The 18,018-nt window shown below is 39.2% G+C and overlaps 1 protein-coding gene across 16 annotated transcripts in view; it reads left to right on the top strand.

Moving 5' to 3' along the window:
* kcnma1a (potassium large conductance calcium-activated channel, subfamily M, alpha member 1a) overlaps positions 1–16,735 on the top strand; it is a 150,921-nt gene extending 134,186 nt beyond the window's left edge. For 6 of the 16 annotated variants that reach the window (XM_086259360.1, XM_086259361.1, XM_086259346.1 and 3 more), the window contains 8 exons: positions 70–183; positions 1,539–1,622; positions 3,409–3,539; positions 5,345–5,539; positions 6,001–6,119; positions 6,843–7,067; positions 8,147–8,175; positions 12,292–16,735. In XM_086259360.1, coding sequence (XP_086115486.1) covers positions 70–183; positions 1,539–1,622; positions 3,409–3,539; positions 5,345–5,539; positions 6,001–6,119; positions 6,843–7,067; positions 8,147–8,175; positions 12,292–12,443 — 1,049 coding nt within the window. In that variant the 3' untranslated portion in view covers positions 12,444–16,735. The remainder of the gene's footprint in view (positions 1–69; positions 184–1,538; positions 1,623–3,408; positions 3,540–5,344; positions 5,540–6,000; positions 6,120–6,842; positions 7,068–8,146; positions 8,176–12,291) is intronic. The other 10 variants (XM_086259353.1, XM_086259362.1, XM_086259349.1 and 7 more) reach the window with 3 other exon arrangements.
* Positions 16,736–18,018: the final 1,283 nt, after the last annotated feature.

Here is an 18,018-nt window from a genome sequence, read left to right as displayed (position 1 = left end):
ACTTGATCCATAACGCTGTTTTATCTGCTGATGTATTCAGCCTATGTCTTTGTTTCCGAATGTGTAAAGGTTTCACGCCTCCTGGAATGGACAGGTCATCTCCAGACAGCAGTCCAGTACATGGCTTCGTGCGTCAGGCATCTGTCACCACCGGATCCAACATCCCCATCATCACAGAACTAGGTAAAACTGTTTCCACCCACCTCAGTTGCAAACATTGCATGTTACATCCAGTAACTACCAGTCAACTCATTATTCATTTCCAGATGTAGACACACAGAGCTAATAATCTCAGGCATCATTCTGCTATCAAAAGTTCCAACTCATTCGAGGTCAAACAGACTAAAGAATGCACGGTGTGGAATTTTTGTCCACTTTCATGTTGTTGATAGCTTTGCCCAACTCAACTTCATATTCGGATGTGGGTTACTGGATCCTGCAAGGTTTTTTTTTTTTTTTTTTTTTTTTTTTTTTTTGGTCAAGTGGTGACTCAACTTAAAGGTATCAAACACGCACTTTCGGGACAAAAGCCACATCTCCTGCCATTTGTCCACTAATGGACAAGAGAAACTCAGCCTGATGGAGAGAGTGAGAGAGGGAGAAAAGGGAAGAGAAAAGGTAGAAGAGGAAAAGTGCCTTGGTTGCAAAATGGGTCCATTTATTAATCACAATACCACTGGTTGTATTCCCAATGGTGATGGGGACTCATGAAACTTTCAGATCTCCGAGGGGCCTTCTAAAGCACTAGAGACTAGCTACTCTGTCTCCTCTGACCCAATTAGGGAGCAATGGAGCATGAGGCCAGCTAAGAAAAGGCCAGAAAGAGAAAGAAGCTGCCTAATATTACTTGTAACCAGCACAGCCATTACCTGAATTGAGCCTCTCCCATTACGCTCCTAACCGCATATGTAATCATCAAAACTAGATAGTCCACGTTAGAGCCAAAGGCTTCTGTCCTGGACCTTAATGCTCATGGCTCTGGAGTTGCCTCTCTGCATGGTCTTTGCTTAGAAAATTTTCAAGCTGCAGCATCACTAGATGTGATAACATTGTCTTTTAGGAAAGGAAGAAGTAAGAGAATACAAAGGGAAGAGTGGCTGCATGTCTTACGCCAAATATATGCTGTACTTACATTGTCATATGTTCAGGTTACAGTGCCAGAAGCATATTAAAGTCACTTTCAAACCTAAAAAACACGCTTCATCTGAGTTTCGTGATCAATTTTGTTTGCATGGCGTGTGAAGTAGGTGTGTTTATGGATAAGATCCTTTTCTTTATCCGTCTCACTGCTTTACCATGAAATTATTTATTGTTGTTGAAGCGGCAAGGTGCTGTGACAGCTCGGGCTTCGTATCTACTGTGCACTCTAATCCGGGGTGCTTCACTTTTAGACACCGGACAGCCGTGAATATTTCAGAGTAATTCCGAAGTTGACGCGAGCAGTCTCGAGACACCCGAATGCCTTTACTGCAGTCTTTGAAACTGTTTCAATAACGACACAATTTCTCCCTCTCTCTGCACTGTCTCATCACCATTAGCTAAACCTGGCAAACTACTGCCATTGGTTTCACTCAGTCAGGAAAAAAAAAGTGGAACCAGCATACAAATGATAACAGAGCTGGGTAAGCTGAGCCTTTGTCCTCTGCTGCCGTTCGTTCCCCCTCGCTCCGTCGCTCCGCTCCTCATCAGCTTGTCTTGATTTATCTGGCTGCAGTCAAGGCTCTCGCCGCTCCCATGGCTTCACTTTGAACACATTTTTATCCTTCGTTCTGGCTGAAATTGACTGTCTTGTTTTGGCCCTCTTTTTACTGATTTTTTTATTTTTCTTATTTATTTTGGGGCATTTTTTTTTGTTTTCTTTCTTCCAGTTGGGTTTTTGCAGAGCTTCGCTAGGCCTTTGATCATGTTCAGTCTGTCCTTGTGGCTGTTTTCATAGCAACACCCCCTCGGCCTCTCACCACCCCTACCTCCCCTCCTTGCCACCTCCACACACACACTAACTCCCGCTTTCCCCCCCTTCACTCCGTTGGCCCAGGCCCGTTTGCATCAGCCCCCTTCTCTCTTTGACTGACATTTTTGTTCCACAGCTCACAGGAAACAAGGGAAGAAATCAAATTTCAAAAATAACAACAACGAACAAAATCTTTTAAGCTGTTTGTTTATTTTTAAAATGTATTTTTCTTTTTTTTCTTTCCCTCATGCCATAACTCTGAGGCACAGATACTGCACAAGTCAAACAGAAAACTTGTGTGATGCTCTCTTTTAGAGTAATGTTGGCTCATAGATTCATCGCTGTCCACTGCTGCTAGAAATACATTATAGGGAAAAAGATTTGCAGCAAGAACTCATTCTTTTATTACACTTAAGAGGTTTTTTAAAAAATCCATTTATTATCAGGCTAGTTTCATTTAGACTGTGCAGATCATGTTTTTCTTCATCATAATATAAAAAGTGTGTTGTTATCTGGTTTTAATTTGACTTTCGGGGCGCAGGTAAATATGTGAGATGTATCTCCACAATGGTGATGATGTGACAAACACATCCATCAAGAAGGAATTTCCTAAAAAACAAAAAAAAACAAAAAAAAAACATAGCATGTCATTAAGTGCATGGTTTTCTCATGTGAGATAGTAGCCATTGTTGAAGTCTCAAATTTTACTTTTTAATGAACCCTTATAAATATATAGATATATGCTTTTTTTTTAAATACATATCTGTTTTTGTTTTTATGTATGCTACTGTCACTGTATTTTGAAATTCTGTGCAGTTATGTACCTTGGATAGCAATATAATAAATAATAAAAGGAAAACCAAAATGAGTATATAGTAGCTACAGAGATGCTAAGATTGGGGACTTCTTCAATGGTTATCTAAAGTTGTGGTTTGCCTAAATGTATGAAACGCACCCTGCATGTTATATACAGTACATAGAATTACATATATTACAATATACATATTAAAAAATGAAAAAGGTATTTTATTCAGCAACACATATTTGTCACATTCCAAACAATTAAACATATGAGGACAAAAGAAGAGTATTTTTAAACTTGGGCATCAATTTTACAATAATTTTTGATTTCATGATCAGTGGAAAACATGTCAATTGTTTGGAGAAGAAATGAATTTTATTTTTTTTTCTTGTGTTTTAAAGTAAGTGCAGTGGTGTATATATGCAGTGAGATATAATGTGCATCTGATGTTGCATTATATTGGAAGCTCCAACCATACCGCAATACCTATATGCCTGAGACCTTCTTCTTCCATTACTAAGATGTGTCCTAATCTTTTAAAATGTAACTCAGCATTTAAAAAAAAGAAGAAGAAGAAGTGTATCGTATGCTATTAAACTCTCAGGTGTGCACTTCACTCTGCCCGTCTCTAACTCGGCTGTGTCCCCTCTCTCAGTGAACGACTCAAACGTTCAGTTCCTGGACCAAGATGATGATGACGACCCAGACACAGAGCTGTACCTCACTCAGCCCTTCGCCTGCGGCACCGCCTTCGCTGTCAGTGTACTCGACTCCCTGATGAGTGCGGTGAGTTCCTAAACAGACTGAAAACCCACTGTGCTTGTTTTAAATTTTACAATTTTTATTTTTGAAATTCTCCATCTGCATGCTTTAATAGCTATATTCATTAGAGAAGAGTTTCAAATAAAGTACATAAAGACTTAACTGCATGCTGTTGCTCAGGTAGAGACTGTAGATTAAGGTAGAGTTAAGACATTGCATTATGTTAATAAACCCAGATCATTTCCTTATTTTCCTTATTTACAATTAAATTGCTTTAGAACAATAAATTTTCAGATGTACCTGTACTTACCTATAAGTTACAAACTCAGCTGGTGTATATAATAAAAAAAACACATCCTGAGATGATGTGTTGACATAAATTTAAGTAGATGCGCAGTTTTGGCATTTCAAGTAGGCAGAAGTTGGTAAATGAAATGGCACAGTACATTGATCACATATGCCTGCCAACTCCACTGACATCAGAAGAGAAATAGTTGGCATCACTCACCCTAAGTGTTGACTGTTTAACTTTCAGGAGTTTTATTTTAACAAAGTAAACTAAAAGTTAGTGTAGTAGTGGTGATATATGTGCAGCTAGAAAGGGGCCAAAGAAATGCTGTTTTGTCATTTGTGATCACTGAGCCGGAGATAAGAAAAAAGATGAAATGGGCAGAAAACAAGCTACAGAAAAATTCTCCCTCTCCCGATGACCAAGTGTGTTGTTTCCCTTTGGTGCTGTGATGGCTTAATTCCAGCAGTTCTCTCTGCGAATAAGGGGTTAGAGTAGCGTGCAAAGCTGAGCTGTGCAGGGAGTATAGCGGGCGTCAGCTGTAGTCTGGCACTGGTCAGAGGTGAAGCCAGCTAATGGACACTGCTCATCCATCATGAGGCTCTGCAGGCCTGTCAGGGTCCCAGTGAGGGGCGCTGCCACTACGGCCCGTCTGCCTGGTGACATCAGCTGTCTTCACTCTTAGCAAAAGCAGGTTCTGATCGGCTTGAAGGACAGGAGAACCTGACACTTGCAGATCGCAGTCAAATTGTTGTTTCGGAAGTCAAAGCAGACCTTGTGGGGTGCGTAGAGGAAAGAATTATGTTTTGTGGAAGTACTAGTGTTTTATTTAATGCAATGATCCCACATGTACTATGGTTAGCAAAATGTCCTTGACCATGTAGCTCTAAAATTTGATAGATTTATGTATCTTGAATTTTATGTATATTTTAGTGCAACCTAATGCAACATTTCTCATACTGAATACTTAAAGGGCTGGTTCACCAACTAACCCCCCCAAAAAAGCCAAAAAAGCATGTTTGCACTTATATCTAGTTGTATTTATTCATGTATATGGTTCTGTTTTCAAAGTCAGTTTTTAAAAAAATATTTTAATGTATTCATCTTGGTGAATGGCGCATGAAAAGAAAGATTTTAAAATATCATTTTTTTTAAAGCAAATATTCACTATTGCATAAAAAGATCAGCATTTTAAAAAATTTATATTTTATAAGAAACGGGCACAGTGAAAAATGTCAGTGTTGAGATCTGTGGGTTATTGACCATAACAGCAAAGTGGTTTCTACAAAGATGTGTTTCTGTTGACTTTTCAAATAAATTCATTTATTATCAGAAACCTAAAGATTAATAACTTCAGTAAATAAAGTCCAAACTACCTACAGTGAAATATCACAAGAGGTAAGGAAGAAAATATGTTTTCAATAACTAATGAGTAGTGAGAGGTAGTAAGGTCTAAGCACTTTTTACTTATGTCTGCTACAGCTCTACTGGTGACTCTAATGACATCTGCTTATACATATACCTTTTTTTCTCTGTCCAGACATACTTTAATGATAATATCCTCACGCTGATTCGAACGCTGGTAACAGGGGGAGCCACGCCAGAGCTGGAGGGTCTGCTGGCTGAAGAGAATGCTCTCAGAGGAGGCTACAGCACACCGCAAACTCTGGCCAACAGAGACAGGTGTCGCGTCGCCCAGCTAGCCCTCTACGACGGGCCATTTGCTGACTTAGGGGTAAGTGGATGTTTAAGTGCAGATGACACATTTTGCCACTACCCAGCAGCACACATCTGCCCACCTCTGCTGCTCCCGGGCCTTAATCTGATGTGAAGAACAGTGATTGTGCAAAGCAAGCCTTAGTGGGTGGAAAGGGAAGATCGCTTTGAAGAGAACAATGAACCAACATGGTGTTGGTTCTAATTGGTTCCAACCTTGTTTTTAACAGGTTTTCTTAATCTTGTGAACTATGAGTAATGAAGTTTTTTTTGTTTTGTTTTTTTCTTGGATGAACTCTGGCATAATTTTACAACACTGCCAGTTTTTATTGCAGTCTCCTCTGCCAAAAGTTGGTGTTTACTGGCAAGCAAAAGACTGGTACAGAGCGCATGAATCTCACAACTTAACAATTCCATTTATTGTCCTAACCTGACTGACCTAACACACAATCATGGTTTCTTTGTTCTGTTGTTCACCAGGATGGCGGCTGCTACGGAGATTTATTCTGCAAAGCACTGAAGACATACAACATGCTGTGTTTCGGAATCTACAGATTAAGAGATGCACATCTCGGTGCACCAAGCCAATGTACAAAACGGTATGATACAAGCTTTTGCTCATTGACAAAATGAATATCTTGATGTAATAGAATGAATGATTACGCTTGTAGACTCCAGAGTACTGCTGTATACAGAGGCATTTGTATTAAACTCAGTGACTACAAGGTGTTCAGGTCTTGTGACTGCATAGCAAGCCCAAATCATCACCACTCCACCACCGTGCTTGACAGTTCGTCGATGTCTTTGTGCTCATATTCTGGTATCCTGCATCCCTTCCAAATGAGCCATTTTTATTCAGTCTTTTTCTAATTGTGCAGTCATGAACTTTAACATTTAAAACACTAGCTAGAGCCTGTAGAGTCTGAGATGTAGCTCTTGGGTTTTATGCAATTTTATGTCAGAGTTTCTCTGATCGTTTTCTCTGATCTTGGGGTGAATTTGCTGGGAGCTCCACTCCTGGGAAGATTGTGCTATTGTGTTAACATTTACCTGAATGCTCCAGACTGCAAACTGCCAAAACCCATGCTTTTACAGAGTTGATCACGCTTGCTGATTTTCAGTTGCATTTGATTAGAAGCGCCTGGCTGCTACTTATTAATTTAATCCCTCTAGAAAAGGTAAGGGTGTACTTAGAGGCCTGTGGAAACTTTATTTTTAACATGACTTTTATGTTTAATTTTTAAATGTTGCAGTAAATGCTTTGCCGCTCTTTCATTGATGTATCTGAGTCTTATCGTCTGTAACATGTGTTTTCCGGCTAGGTATGTGATCACAAACCCTCCATACGAATTTGAACTGGTGCCCACCGACCTGATCTTCTGCCTAATGCAGTTCGACCACAATGCCGGCCAGTCCCGGACAAGTTTGTCCCACTCTTCCCACTCCTCCCATTCCTCCAGCAAAAAGAGCTCATCCGTGCACTCCATCCCCCCATCGAACCGGCAGAACCGCAGCAGCAAGACCCGGGAGTCCCGCGAAAAACAGAAGTACGCATACGCACATGTCCTGCAATCTGCCTGATTAGTGTTTTATACCCAACCTGTACAGTATGCTATAGGTGTGTGCGTGCGTGTGTGTGTGTTTGTGTGTGTAGACGGTGATGACACATGCACTGATGATTACTGTGTATTATGTGTTTGTGCTTTGCGTCCATGCCCTGTGTTTGTGTGTTTTGTTCATAATCATCTGCATGTGGTCTTCACTCTGACATCACTGCAGTCATTACATGGCATAAGCAAAATGGTAAACTCACTTTGTGGAGAACTGGGTTCATTTATTTGCCTCAAAGACTCGAGCCTCTTTTGTAAACAGTAAGGCCATTTGTTTGGATTAAACGGCCATTGTGGTTGGAAAGAAGATTACAGTAAAAAGCCCCAACCACAACTCACTTTCAATATGTTGTTTGGTCTACCTGTTGTATTTGTCTTAATAGTTAGTTGTTTTGTGTTTATCTTGTAGTATTTGTGGAGTAAGTAACTGTTATGTGTTGGATATTTGTGCACATGATCAGCACACCTGGATCATGGATGTAACGTACTGTGATTTGGCTACTGTAGCTGATATTTATTATTAAGTTGACATTACAGATACTCATAAGATCATCCCTCATTAGCAGTGTTGATATTTTGTTAATCATGGTGCATCTGTACTGCTTTATTGCATGTCCATGTTGGTAGCCCTTTTGAGCAGGCTATTATTTCCTGTACTTTATTATTCACTTATAAGATTATTTTCAAATTTGGTGAAATATTTTTGACAATACTTGGTGTTTATTCCATATTTTCTCCCAAAAATGAGCGTAATTTTCTTTTGACTTGGGAGAATAAAGTCATTTTTGAAGCGTGACATATTCTAAAAGCATGCAGATTTGTTACAATCGTACTCCAGAGCTGTTAAGGAGTAAAGGAAAAGTCCTGAATACATCTTGAAACGTAGATGTATTATATCAACCGAATGCTGTAATGACAACATGTACGCATAAGATAGACTGGTAGCCATTTGTTAGTTGTGTATTAACTGTAAATACGCCTCACTTACAGTAGATTACTTACCTCTCTTTCTGAAGTGCAACAAGGATGAATAGAATGGGCCAAGGTATGCAAGTTAACGATTCTGCATGACTTAGCAACCTTTTTACCTGGGGTTCTGATCATAACTATGTCCTCTGTGGATATTGTTATGATGAGGGGAGTTTGTTTTATTTCTTACGTTCTTCAGACGTTAAGTAAACCATGCCTCAGTTTAAGTTTTGCTTTCATCTGGAAAGCAAAATGTCTGCTGCTGCTCCTGCCTCCCTGCCATGATCAGGACCATTTCCACACTGCATGAGGTTGAGACAACCCCTACACCCTACCACCCCACCCCACCCCACCCTGCCCTCCCCCTCCTTTGTGCCTCTACCTCAGTTATTTATTTCATGATATGATTTTTTTTCCTCTCTCCTACAGACAAAATCATCTTCCACATTTTTTTCTCATTATCTATCATGCCTTCTTACGGTTTATTTGAACTTGAGATGGTTTGCATTGTGTGAGAGGTCTGTGTGTTTGCGCATCTTCCCTCCTATTGAATGCTATGAGACGACTGTAGCAGACTTTCAGATGTAAAATTTATCCTCTCATTTAGCACAGCAACTATGTTATTATAACAGCATCAGCATGTACCGCAGAGCAACTACGTGTTGTAATACTGTACATACATGTACCATAGCTCACATGTAGGTCAGACTGATTCAAATCCCCCTGATGCAGCCAAATTGCTTACTTCTTCACAGAACTTTAAGAAAGTGTGTCCAGCCCTGTGCCATCGGTCACACTGCAAAAGTGGGAGGTGTGACCAATTTAGAGTTTAAATTGAAGGGGGAATATGAGTCTGTAAGTCTCCTCCTTGTAACCCTGCACGCCTGATATGGTGGTTTGAGGCTACATCACTAAGTTCACCGTATCAGCAGTAGACTCCGGAGAGAGATGGCAGACATCTTGCTTCACCTCAGGCACAATTCTACACATCAAATGTCTTTGCTGTAACACACAGCCCTGCAGCCTCAAGCTTGCTGACACACACACACACTCAAGCCCACACAAATGAATCTCTGCACATGCAGTCCTGCATGTAGACGAGCACTTTCACACACGCACACACACACGCACGGATGCGTGCACAGGGTGTGCTCCACATCGCAAAGTTAAAATTTGATATTACAACTTCACCCAAAAGGAAGTGACATCTTGAATGGCGTTGCAGTCGCCTGTGAAGTGCTGGGAGTGAGTTTACAAACTTCTGACAGCTGGCATACACACTTCCCTTTCCTCAGAAACACTGCTCTCATAGCCTACTTAAACATGAAGAGATTCTCTCCTAGATGACACATCCAACCCTCTCAAATCTCCTTCCTGCTCTCATGCTGACAGTGATTTTAAGAGCTCACTCCGAAATGCGACTGTTTAGGGTATGGTGCACTTTTTAAAATTATTAGCTAAACAACCAGATCACCCAAATCGCAAAAGACACATTTTCTATAATTCCACTATCGGTAAATGGTCCTACAAAAAGTTCTGGTTTTATTGCATGGTATCTATTTCTTTGATTTCTGCGACCATCCAAATACAACACAAGTGAATAGAATTTCACAGCACTAACAATTTAGAGTTTACCACAAAAGGCACATTTTCCTGTCGATATTTGAAAAGATTAATTAAATTCAGTGTTCACAAGTACAAAGTACTGGTTCAGTTGTGGATCATCCTCTGGTTACCTGTTATTCTGTCAATCCTAATCCACTATTATTTGTTTGTTTTTCCAGAGGAGATGAGCTATTTATTTGGTTTTCGTTTAGTTGGAGTAATTCAGGTTTATTGTGTGTGCTGAAAATGTTCAGATGCTGCATCTGAAAAGCACAGACAGTGGGACCTCTCTGGATAATAACAGTTTAATAACAGAACCCCAGTTTTACCAAACAAGAAATGATACATCCCTGCTCACAGCTAGGACCTTTTACCTCTTTTCCACCAATGTAGTGCTGGTGCAGAACCAGTCCTCTCCTTTACCTTTTGAAATCCTGCTCAATTTTTAAGTGGCTTAATGGTAGAACATGGCATAGCTTCAAGTAGCAAACGCTTGGGTAACAGCCATTTGAAAAAAGCTTTAATAGATGGCTGCCCCTCCCTGAGCCTGGTTCTGTCTGAGGTTTCTTCCTGTTAAAAAGGGAGTTTTTCCTTCCCACTGTTGCCAAAGTGCTTGCTCATAGGAGGTCATATTATTGTTGGATTTTTCTCTGTATGTATCATTGTAGGGTCTACCTTACAATATAAAGCGCCTTGAGGTGACTGTTGTTGTGATTTGGCGCTGTATAAAGAAAATTAAACTGAATTGAATTGAAAATTGAATTAATAAGAAAAATCTGCAAACTGTATCTATGATTCGGTGAGATGCTTTTGCTTCACTGATGTTTGCTTCACTGATGTTTGATGGTTCCATCTTATATACCAGCACATTTGTGCACACATGTGCTTATGCCACTTTTTACATGAAAAAGCAATGAACCAGTTCAAGGGGACATGCTCATCAGCTAGCAACTTGTCATTCACAAGTTAGCCCATTTCTCAGTCAGGTCCTTGCACATTGCATTCAGTTTCACTACATGAAGAACAGGTTTCATAAGGGGACTAATTTAATCATTGTGTTAAATCTCAGTGCTAAAATCTGTCTTTTAAACTATGATCAGTAGGGTTAGGGTTGGTACCTTTTATATCATCTTTTATACTATTATCATGAGTGTGGCCAATCTTTGATGAGCAAGCTGTGTAGCAGAAAAACAGAATGCAAAAATTAAAAAAAGCAAAAAACAAATAACCGGTTAAATATTTTAAAAATAATTTTCTTTGGTTTCTTTTTGTTTTCTAAACTTGATTTCACGCTTAAAAAAAATCGGGACACAGACTTACTAAAAGCTATGTTGCATTCCCTCTTCTTTTAATACTCTAATCCTTCATTTTTCTGGGTGTGAACTGAGGAGATTCTGCTGCTTTCAAGGCAAAATGTTTCCTCATTTTTGCTTATATTGAATTTCAGCTTTTAAATAATTCATCATAATCCACTATTGTTGTTAAGGGAAATTATCAAATATTTTCAATGGGTGATGGGACAGGCCGACAGGAAGGCCAGTTTAGTACAGATGGAGAGATGCTTTTTTGTTCCCTTCCGAACTTTTTTCTTAGCACCAGCACTTAATATTTTGTCTTTATTACTTTTATGTAAATAATGTTTAAATGACTTGCAAATTTATGTATATATTATTTATAGTGTGTGTATATATTTTACACACCATATTTCTTAGAATGGTAAATGAGCCCCTGTAAAAATGTGTCAAATGTGTATTCTTGTAAATGGCAATGCATCTACATAGTTTTAATGATAATACCAAGATTTCTAAATCTATTGCTATACTTTAATATTGTAAAGGCTTGATATTTAAATTCACCTAGATTTTTTTTCCTTTAATTGAAAAAAAAAAAAAAGTCCCACATTTGCTTCCACTCACACTGCCCTTGGCAATTTGAGGGTATTTATGTTGAATTTGAATCCACCCGTTCCACATCTTGAGTCTGGCTGGTCAGAGGAATACACTCATTGGAGGTTTTATACAGACTATTTCTTTGCTATAAAGAGATTCTTAAAAAAAATAGTCTTTATTTAGACTAATTTTTAAGAATTGACAACACAGAGTCAACTGACATTGACTCTGTATTGTGGTGACAGCAGAAATCTCTGGAATGGATGTCTCAAAATCTGGAAATAAAACCAAAACTTTCCAAAAACAGGAGAAATGGTTTAAAAACAAACAAACATTGTTTTCTGTTTTGTAATTTGGGTGAGCAGATCCTGAAATATGCTTTAGTATGTACTGTATAGCATACTAGTCTGTTCTTCTTTTTTCTTTTGTCTTATCAGTCTTCCCACAATTAATTAGAAATCTGATATAACATACCCACATAAATACAAAGTCAGTTATGGACAATGCCACCATATCAACTTCAGATTGTCTCAGGTCACCAGAAACCAAACTGAAAGTGGACCTTGCGTACGACAAAGAATGCCATGCAAATCTTAATCTCACTTAAACTGAGGCAGTATGGTTGTAACTAAACCAGCATTGCATACTTTTTCTAACTAAACCCTTGTTTTCTTCCTCTCTCACGTTTTCCCCTTTAGAAAAGAAATGGTTTACAGATGAACCAGAAAATGCCTACCCAAGGAACATTCAGATCAAGCCCATGAGCACTCACATGGCCAACCAAGTCAACCAATACAAATCCACTAGTAGTCTGATTCCACCAATCAGAGAAGTTGAAGATGAATGCTGAACACCAGGCTTTCTTGCTGACTCACCAGACATCTGTACGCTCTTTACGAAAGAGATTGGAAGAGATCACCAAAGGAGGGATGATGATGATGATGATGATGACAGAGGTGGTGAAGATTGACACATTTCTCCTCACTCATTCTTCTAATTGAGGGTTGGACAGGAACCCAGACTGGGAAGGGACCTCCTATGTGTATATGTTTAATGTTACTTCCATGCTCTTGGACATTTGTTTTATTTATTTATGCGTCCATAGAAATGTACATAATGACAATCAAATAAGGATTGTACAGCTCCTTCCCTCTAGCACTTTTTGGAATTATTTTGAGAGTTGATGGGAAAAAAAGAAAGAAGAGTACTTCCTGTAATTCTTTGCAATAGTTCACCTCTTCATGTGACTAGACTCCATGGCTGAAGTGACTGGTTATTGGAGGATGAGGGTTGCAGCGATAAACTGATCATATCATCTCCCAAAGATTAACTCAGTTGCGTCAAACCGGCTGGGTTCATCGCCGTCATATCTCCCGTCTGCTTCTGTTCTATTTGCACTAAAACTGAACAAGTTTCTTTCCACAGAACAACTGGAAACATCAACACCCCCCACCTCCCCACGCCACCTCTGAGTAAAGAGTCATTGAGGAGATGATGGAGGAAGGGCTGCTCGGCTTTGGAGGCATACTAATTTTGTTCTCAGTTTGTTACTCATCGTGTCATTGCTTTAAGGTTTTGCTGTTTCACCTTGACTCGCCATGTAGAGTGAGATCAATCCAGGCCTGAAAACAAAAAACAAAAAAAAAAGGATATCAAATATTGCAAATTGGTAATCTAAAAACTCAAGACAATGGTGCAGTGTTGGTGCATGCTGGCTGGAAGGAGAGCCCGAGTCTTCTGCTGATATGTCAGATACCTGTGCTTGAGCCCAGTAGATATCGCGGTTAATCAGCCTGAATACATGAAAAGGATAAAAAAAAACAACAACAACAACAAAAACCTGTTCTGTCCTTCATGCATTCAGGTTTATGTATAAACTGTGTGTATGTGTGTGTCGTATTACAGCCACTTGTCCTTCTGATGCTGCACTGTCACTCCCCACCAACACTGATTTGTATGTGATGAAGCACCTTTGAGGGAACAGCATGTTTGAAAAGAAAAAAAAAGAGTCATAATAGACACAAACAGTAGTAGATCATAAATCACTTGGATATTCTAACAAAGGCATTGAGTTGCATCCAAAACCAAACCAAAATAGCCAACTATGATTGAACGTATCTAACATGAACAGCAGCTGCATGGCGTTATAACTGTAACAGCACTGGTATCACTCAGCAAAGTGGTGTATTGCCTGTAACATAAAGTTAATATATGAGGAAAGAAATGCCACATATTGCGTAATAGTGGGCATCAGTGGGTCCTCCTTTGATCGGAGCAACTGCCTGGCACGGGGTTGGCACAGAGGCAGTAAAGAGCTTGGATGTTCTCTGTTGCCAGCCCAGATGTCGCACGCCAAGCTGCTGTGTTCAGTCCTCGAACACGAGGAAATGCTCAAGCATAGTTGGTGGAAATGCAACAAATGCCACAGGCATAAGGACAAGGAAGTGGGACGTGCTCGGGTGCAACATGAGTGTATTTTCTGTATGCTAACGCGCCTATATATCCAAATGAGGCTGCTGCATGGATGGAGGATTGACCCGGTAGCCTCGTACTCCTAATGGTCAACCTTGTCCAAGAAAAAAAAAAGTAGTGGGATTTATACATTTCAGCATAATTATTTTATATCCATAAACATAATCAATTTGTACTTATTTTTCTAGTCAAGAGCAAAGTTAAAAGTACTTTAGGAGAAGACTGAATTGATATATTTAATTACAACTACATATCAAAAGATTTTATGTTGGACTGTCACTTTGTCACGTATACTAAAACAAATGATTATTTTTTTAATCACCCTAGCCCCTCTCTGACAGACTGCATCACTCTGGAGCTAACATAGCTTAGACTAGCTTGCATTGTGAAAACATCTTCAGCTTGGCAGCTCAGCTCTGTTGAGTGCTTGTAGAAATAAATTTAGGCTAATCGGAAGCCTCCTTTGGTTGCACAGATGCAGTGTCTACTAAATAATGTGTCTACTACTAAGCGTCCCTTGCTGAGAACATGCATAAAGGGAAGAAAGGCGTAAAGGAGTTGTGTTTTGGGGGAGAGGGTAAATGTACTTAACTAAGCAGTGGATTAGAATGGTTAATAATGACGGGATGAATAGAAAGTTTCTCCCACTGTGTGCAGACCAGAACCGAACGACCTTTATTAGATGACTGTGACCTAAATTAGGTCCCTAGCATGGAGTAGGAGTATGTACACTACCACAAAGTGTGCTGGTATTTTCCACAGAATATGACCGGGAGACGCTGTTTGTTTATTGCAGCGATCCTGCTCTATAGATTGTAAAGAGAACGTCATTCTGAAAATAGAAAACAATTTTGGAAAATGGAAAAGATGATACTGTGCTAAATATGTTTGTGTAAACTCAACCCATGATATAGATGACATTTCTTTCTCAATCAAAATGATCTGAGCCTCAGTGTCCGTCTTTTGGGTGTGGTACAACTATGCTGAAGCCTCATACACATTGTCCTGAAGTGAACTTTTGAACTGTGATTACATCGTTGTCACACATTGTAGCAAATAGGTTTCTTTTTGGAAAAATATGTGAGTAAAATGTACGTATAATTGGGTTGTTAACGCCATACTTTCTAGCCTGAACTTTAAGGAATTAATATTTGGTAACATCGGTCGCTCACTCTACATAAAAATCGACAAACTGATTGTTCTGTTGAGAAAAAAAAAAAAGATGAATATGTATCTCAAAAAAATAAAAGATCTTGGTTTATTGTAGGAATGCGGAGACTATTCAAGTACTGTATGTGGCACATGGATAGGTTAGGCAGAATTTGATCAGCCATCACGAAGATGAAAGGTAGCACCAATTCAGCAATTATCGAAAGACAGGACATCCTTCGTTTTCCTGTTTCTATTACTTTGCTTTGTATCAGGGTTTACATTCCATTTTGTCAGCTCATCATTATCTATCACAAACTGTCACAACTGCTTCTTATTTGTTTACAGAATATTTTTGAGGCACTTAAACATAGCAAAGTGGTACATGCTGCAAACCGGCATAAACTCGGAAAGTAATGCACCATTTACTTTCATTATACTTGATTACTGTGCTTTTTTTTTTTTTTTAGACCTGAACCCTCATTGCACAACTCATTCAGGCTGGCATTACTCACAACACTGGACTGAGATGTCTCTCCTTCCTACATCTTTTCAGATGTTCTTTGCATTGTATACCTCTAAAGTTTTTGGAGTGTTTTTTTTTTTAAGTGCCATGAAGAGTTCAGTTGAGCAGGCATCCTTCAGTCATTCAGGGACACAGGCTTCCTTTAAGGGAGTCCACGTGTTTTCCACTGTGAGAATAAAGTCTTGTACTGACATGGAGAACATCCAAGCCATCAATGCCTCCATGCCAGTATAGTGCCAGGCAGTGCAGGAGGTCAAGAGGAGGGCCCATATTAAGTCCCACTAAAGCGAAAAGTGGCATACAGGAGGCCCGAGGGGCTGATGGGGCAGATGGATACAAGCTTCAGTCAATAAATCACACATGTCCTATCTGCCACATGCTTTGTTAAAGGTTAGCAGGTTGTGTCATACAGTGTAATGAGATATGGATGACTGAAAGATGCACAGATGTGTTGTTATCCACTGAACAAATCAAAAGACTGACGCGTCATATGTTACTGTTACAGTATGTTGCATTAATTTTGTTAATCTATTTTTTTGCTGTAAAGGATGGAAATAGAAACTTATTTGCTGGGAAATGTACTAGATATATAATAGAACATAAAATACTTATGGGGATAGGAGGTGGGTATCAAGTCTTAATAATACATGAAAACTGCATTCAGCATTTTCTTTTAAAGAAAACTTGCTTTTTTTGGCTGCCTATCAGTTCAGGAAGAATTCAAGATATTGCTCTTGTTTATCACAGATAGGATTTCTTAGTACATCATCATTGCAGCAAACGGAAGTTTGACACAGCAGTCTAATTAGTTTGGATGCGTTCAAGATGTGATGGATAAATGGATTATTTGATGGTGCTGAGTTGATCTACCTGACTCTGTCAAATATAATCTGCTGATAAATATACTGTCTTGTACAAAAAAAATGTACATAGATTGTACATGGTTTCTTTTTGTATTTTTTCTCAAATTAAAATGGATGTATTTGTGTTCTAAACCTGGACATTCTCCTAATTGTTTAGAAAAATTCCAGCTACAAACAGCAGTTCTCAGTTATGAACTATACAATTATATATTTGGAATGACCATAAATAGAAAGTGATACAGTACATACACAACTATTACATGTAGTTTATACTTGTAAACAATGTCCATACGTTAAATAATGTTATACACTTGCGAACACTTTATTAGGTACACCTTGGTAGTGCTCGGCCACCTTTTGCCTTCAGTACTGTTTTAACTCTTCATAGCATAGATTTAGATCCTATGTGAACTGTAGCCTCAATTTCCTGTTCTTAGTTAACAAGAGTGGTACCCATTGTTGTCTTCTGCTAGTGGAGCCCATCTGCTTCAGGGTTCAACATGTTGAGCATTTGGAGACACTCTTCTCCATAGCTTGGTTGCTGTGTGTGGGTATTTGAGATACTGTTGCCTTCCTATCAGTTTGAAGCAGTCCGGACATTTTTCTCTGACCTTCTCTGACAAGGCATTTTCTTCCAGAGAACTGCTGCTTGGACCATTCTCAGAGGTAGTTATTTGGGAAATTCCCAGTAGATCAAGAGTTTCTGAAATATTCAAAATAGTCTGTCCAGCACTAACAACCGTATTGTGTTCAAAGTCACTTAAATCACCTGTTTGTCCCCATTCTGATGCCCGGTTTGAACTTCAACAAGTCATCTTGACCATGTGTAGATACACAGGTTCAATTTGATTGTCTGATTAAATTCTGTGTTAACAAGCAGTTAAACCAGTTTGTCAGGTGTACCTAACAAAGGAGCTGCTGAGTTTATTTTAGTAGCAGGCTCAGAAACTCAGCTAGCCTGCTTCATCGGGTCTGTGTTGGGGTGTTTTGATCTGATTTAAGCAATAATCGACAGATAACATAAGCAAACATCCCTCAAATTTTTTACCATATATTAATTAATCTTTGGCTCTTTTCCACAATGTGTCTTTTGCTTCTCCTCCTTTAGTCTGGTTCTGCTGGAAGTTTCTTCCTGTTACCACCGTCACTAAGCATTTGCTCATCAGCATCTGATTGTTGGGGCTTTCTGTCTGTTACTGCAGAGTCTTTACCTTACATTATAAAGCTTCTGGAGGTGATTGAAAGTGCTTTCTATTAGATACACCGAAATCTCGTATTTGTCTGATAGGTGCCCATTCTGTGCAGTGTTTGCACAACTCTGTTTGCAAATGAAAAAAAATGCTCAGACCAAACCAACATCACTCCAGCCAACAACATGGAGCGTTCATGTTCGTGCACAACATCAAATATGACCA

This window comes from Aulonocara sp. 'chitande type north' Nkhata Bay, linkage group LG13 (genome assembly GCF_057382095.1).
Source record: "Aulonocara sp. 'chitande type north' Nkhata Bay isolate Kocher_YH1m ecotype deep benthic linkage group LG13, A_spYH_male_GT1.1, whole genome shotgun sequence".
Lineage (NCBI taxonomy): Eukaryota > Metazoa > Chordata > Actinopteri > Cichliformes > Cichlidae > Aulonocara > Aulonocara sp. 'chitande type north' Nkhata Bay.
The sequence above is the reverse complement of the archived record's forward strand: the minus strand, read 5'-3'. Positions and strand labels throughout refer to the sequence as shown.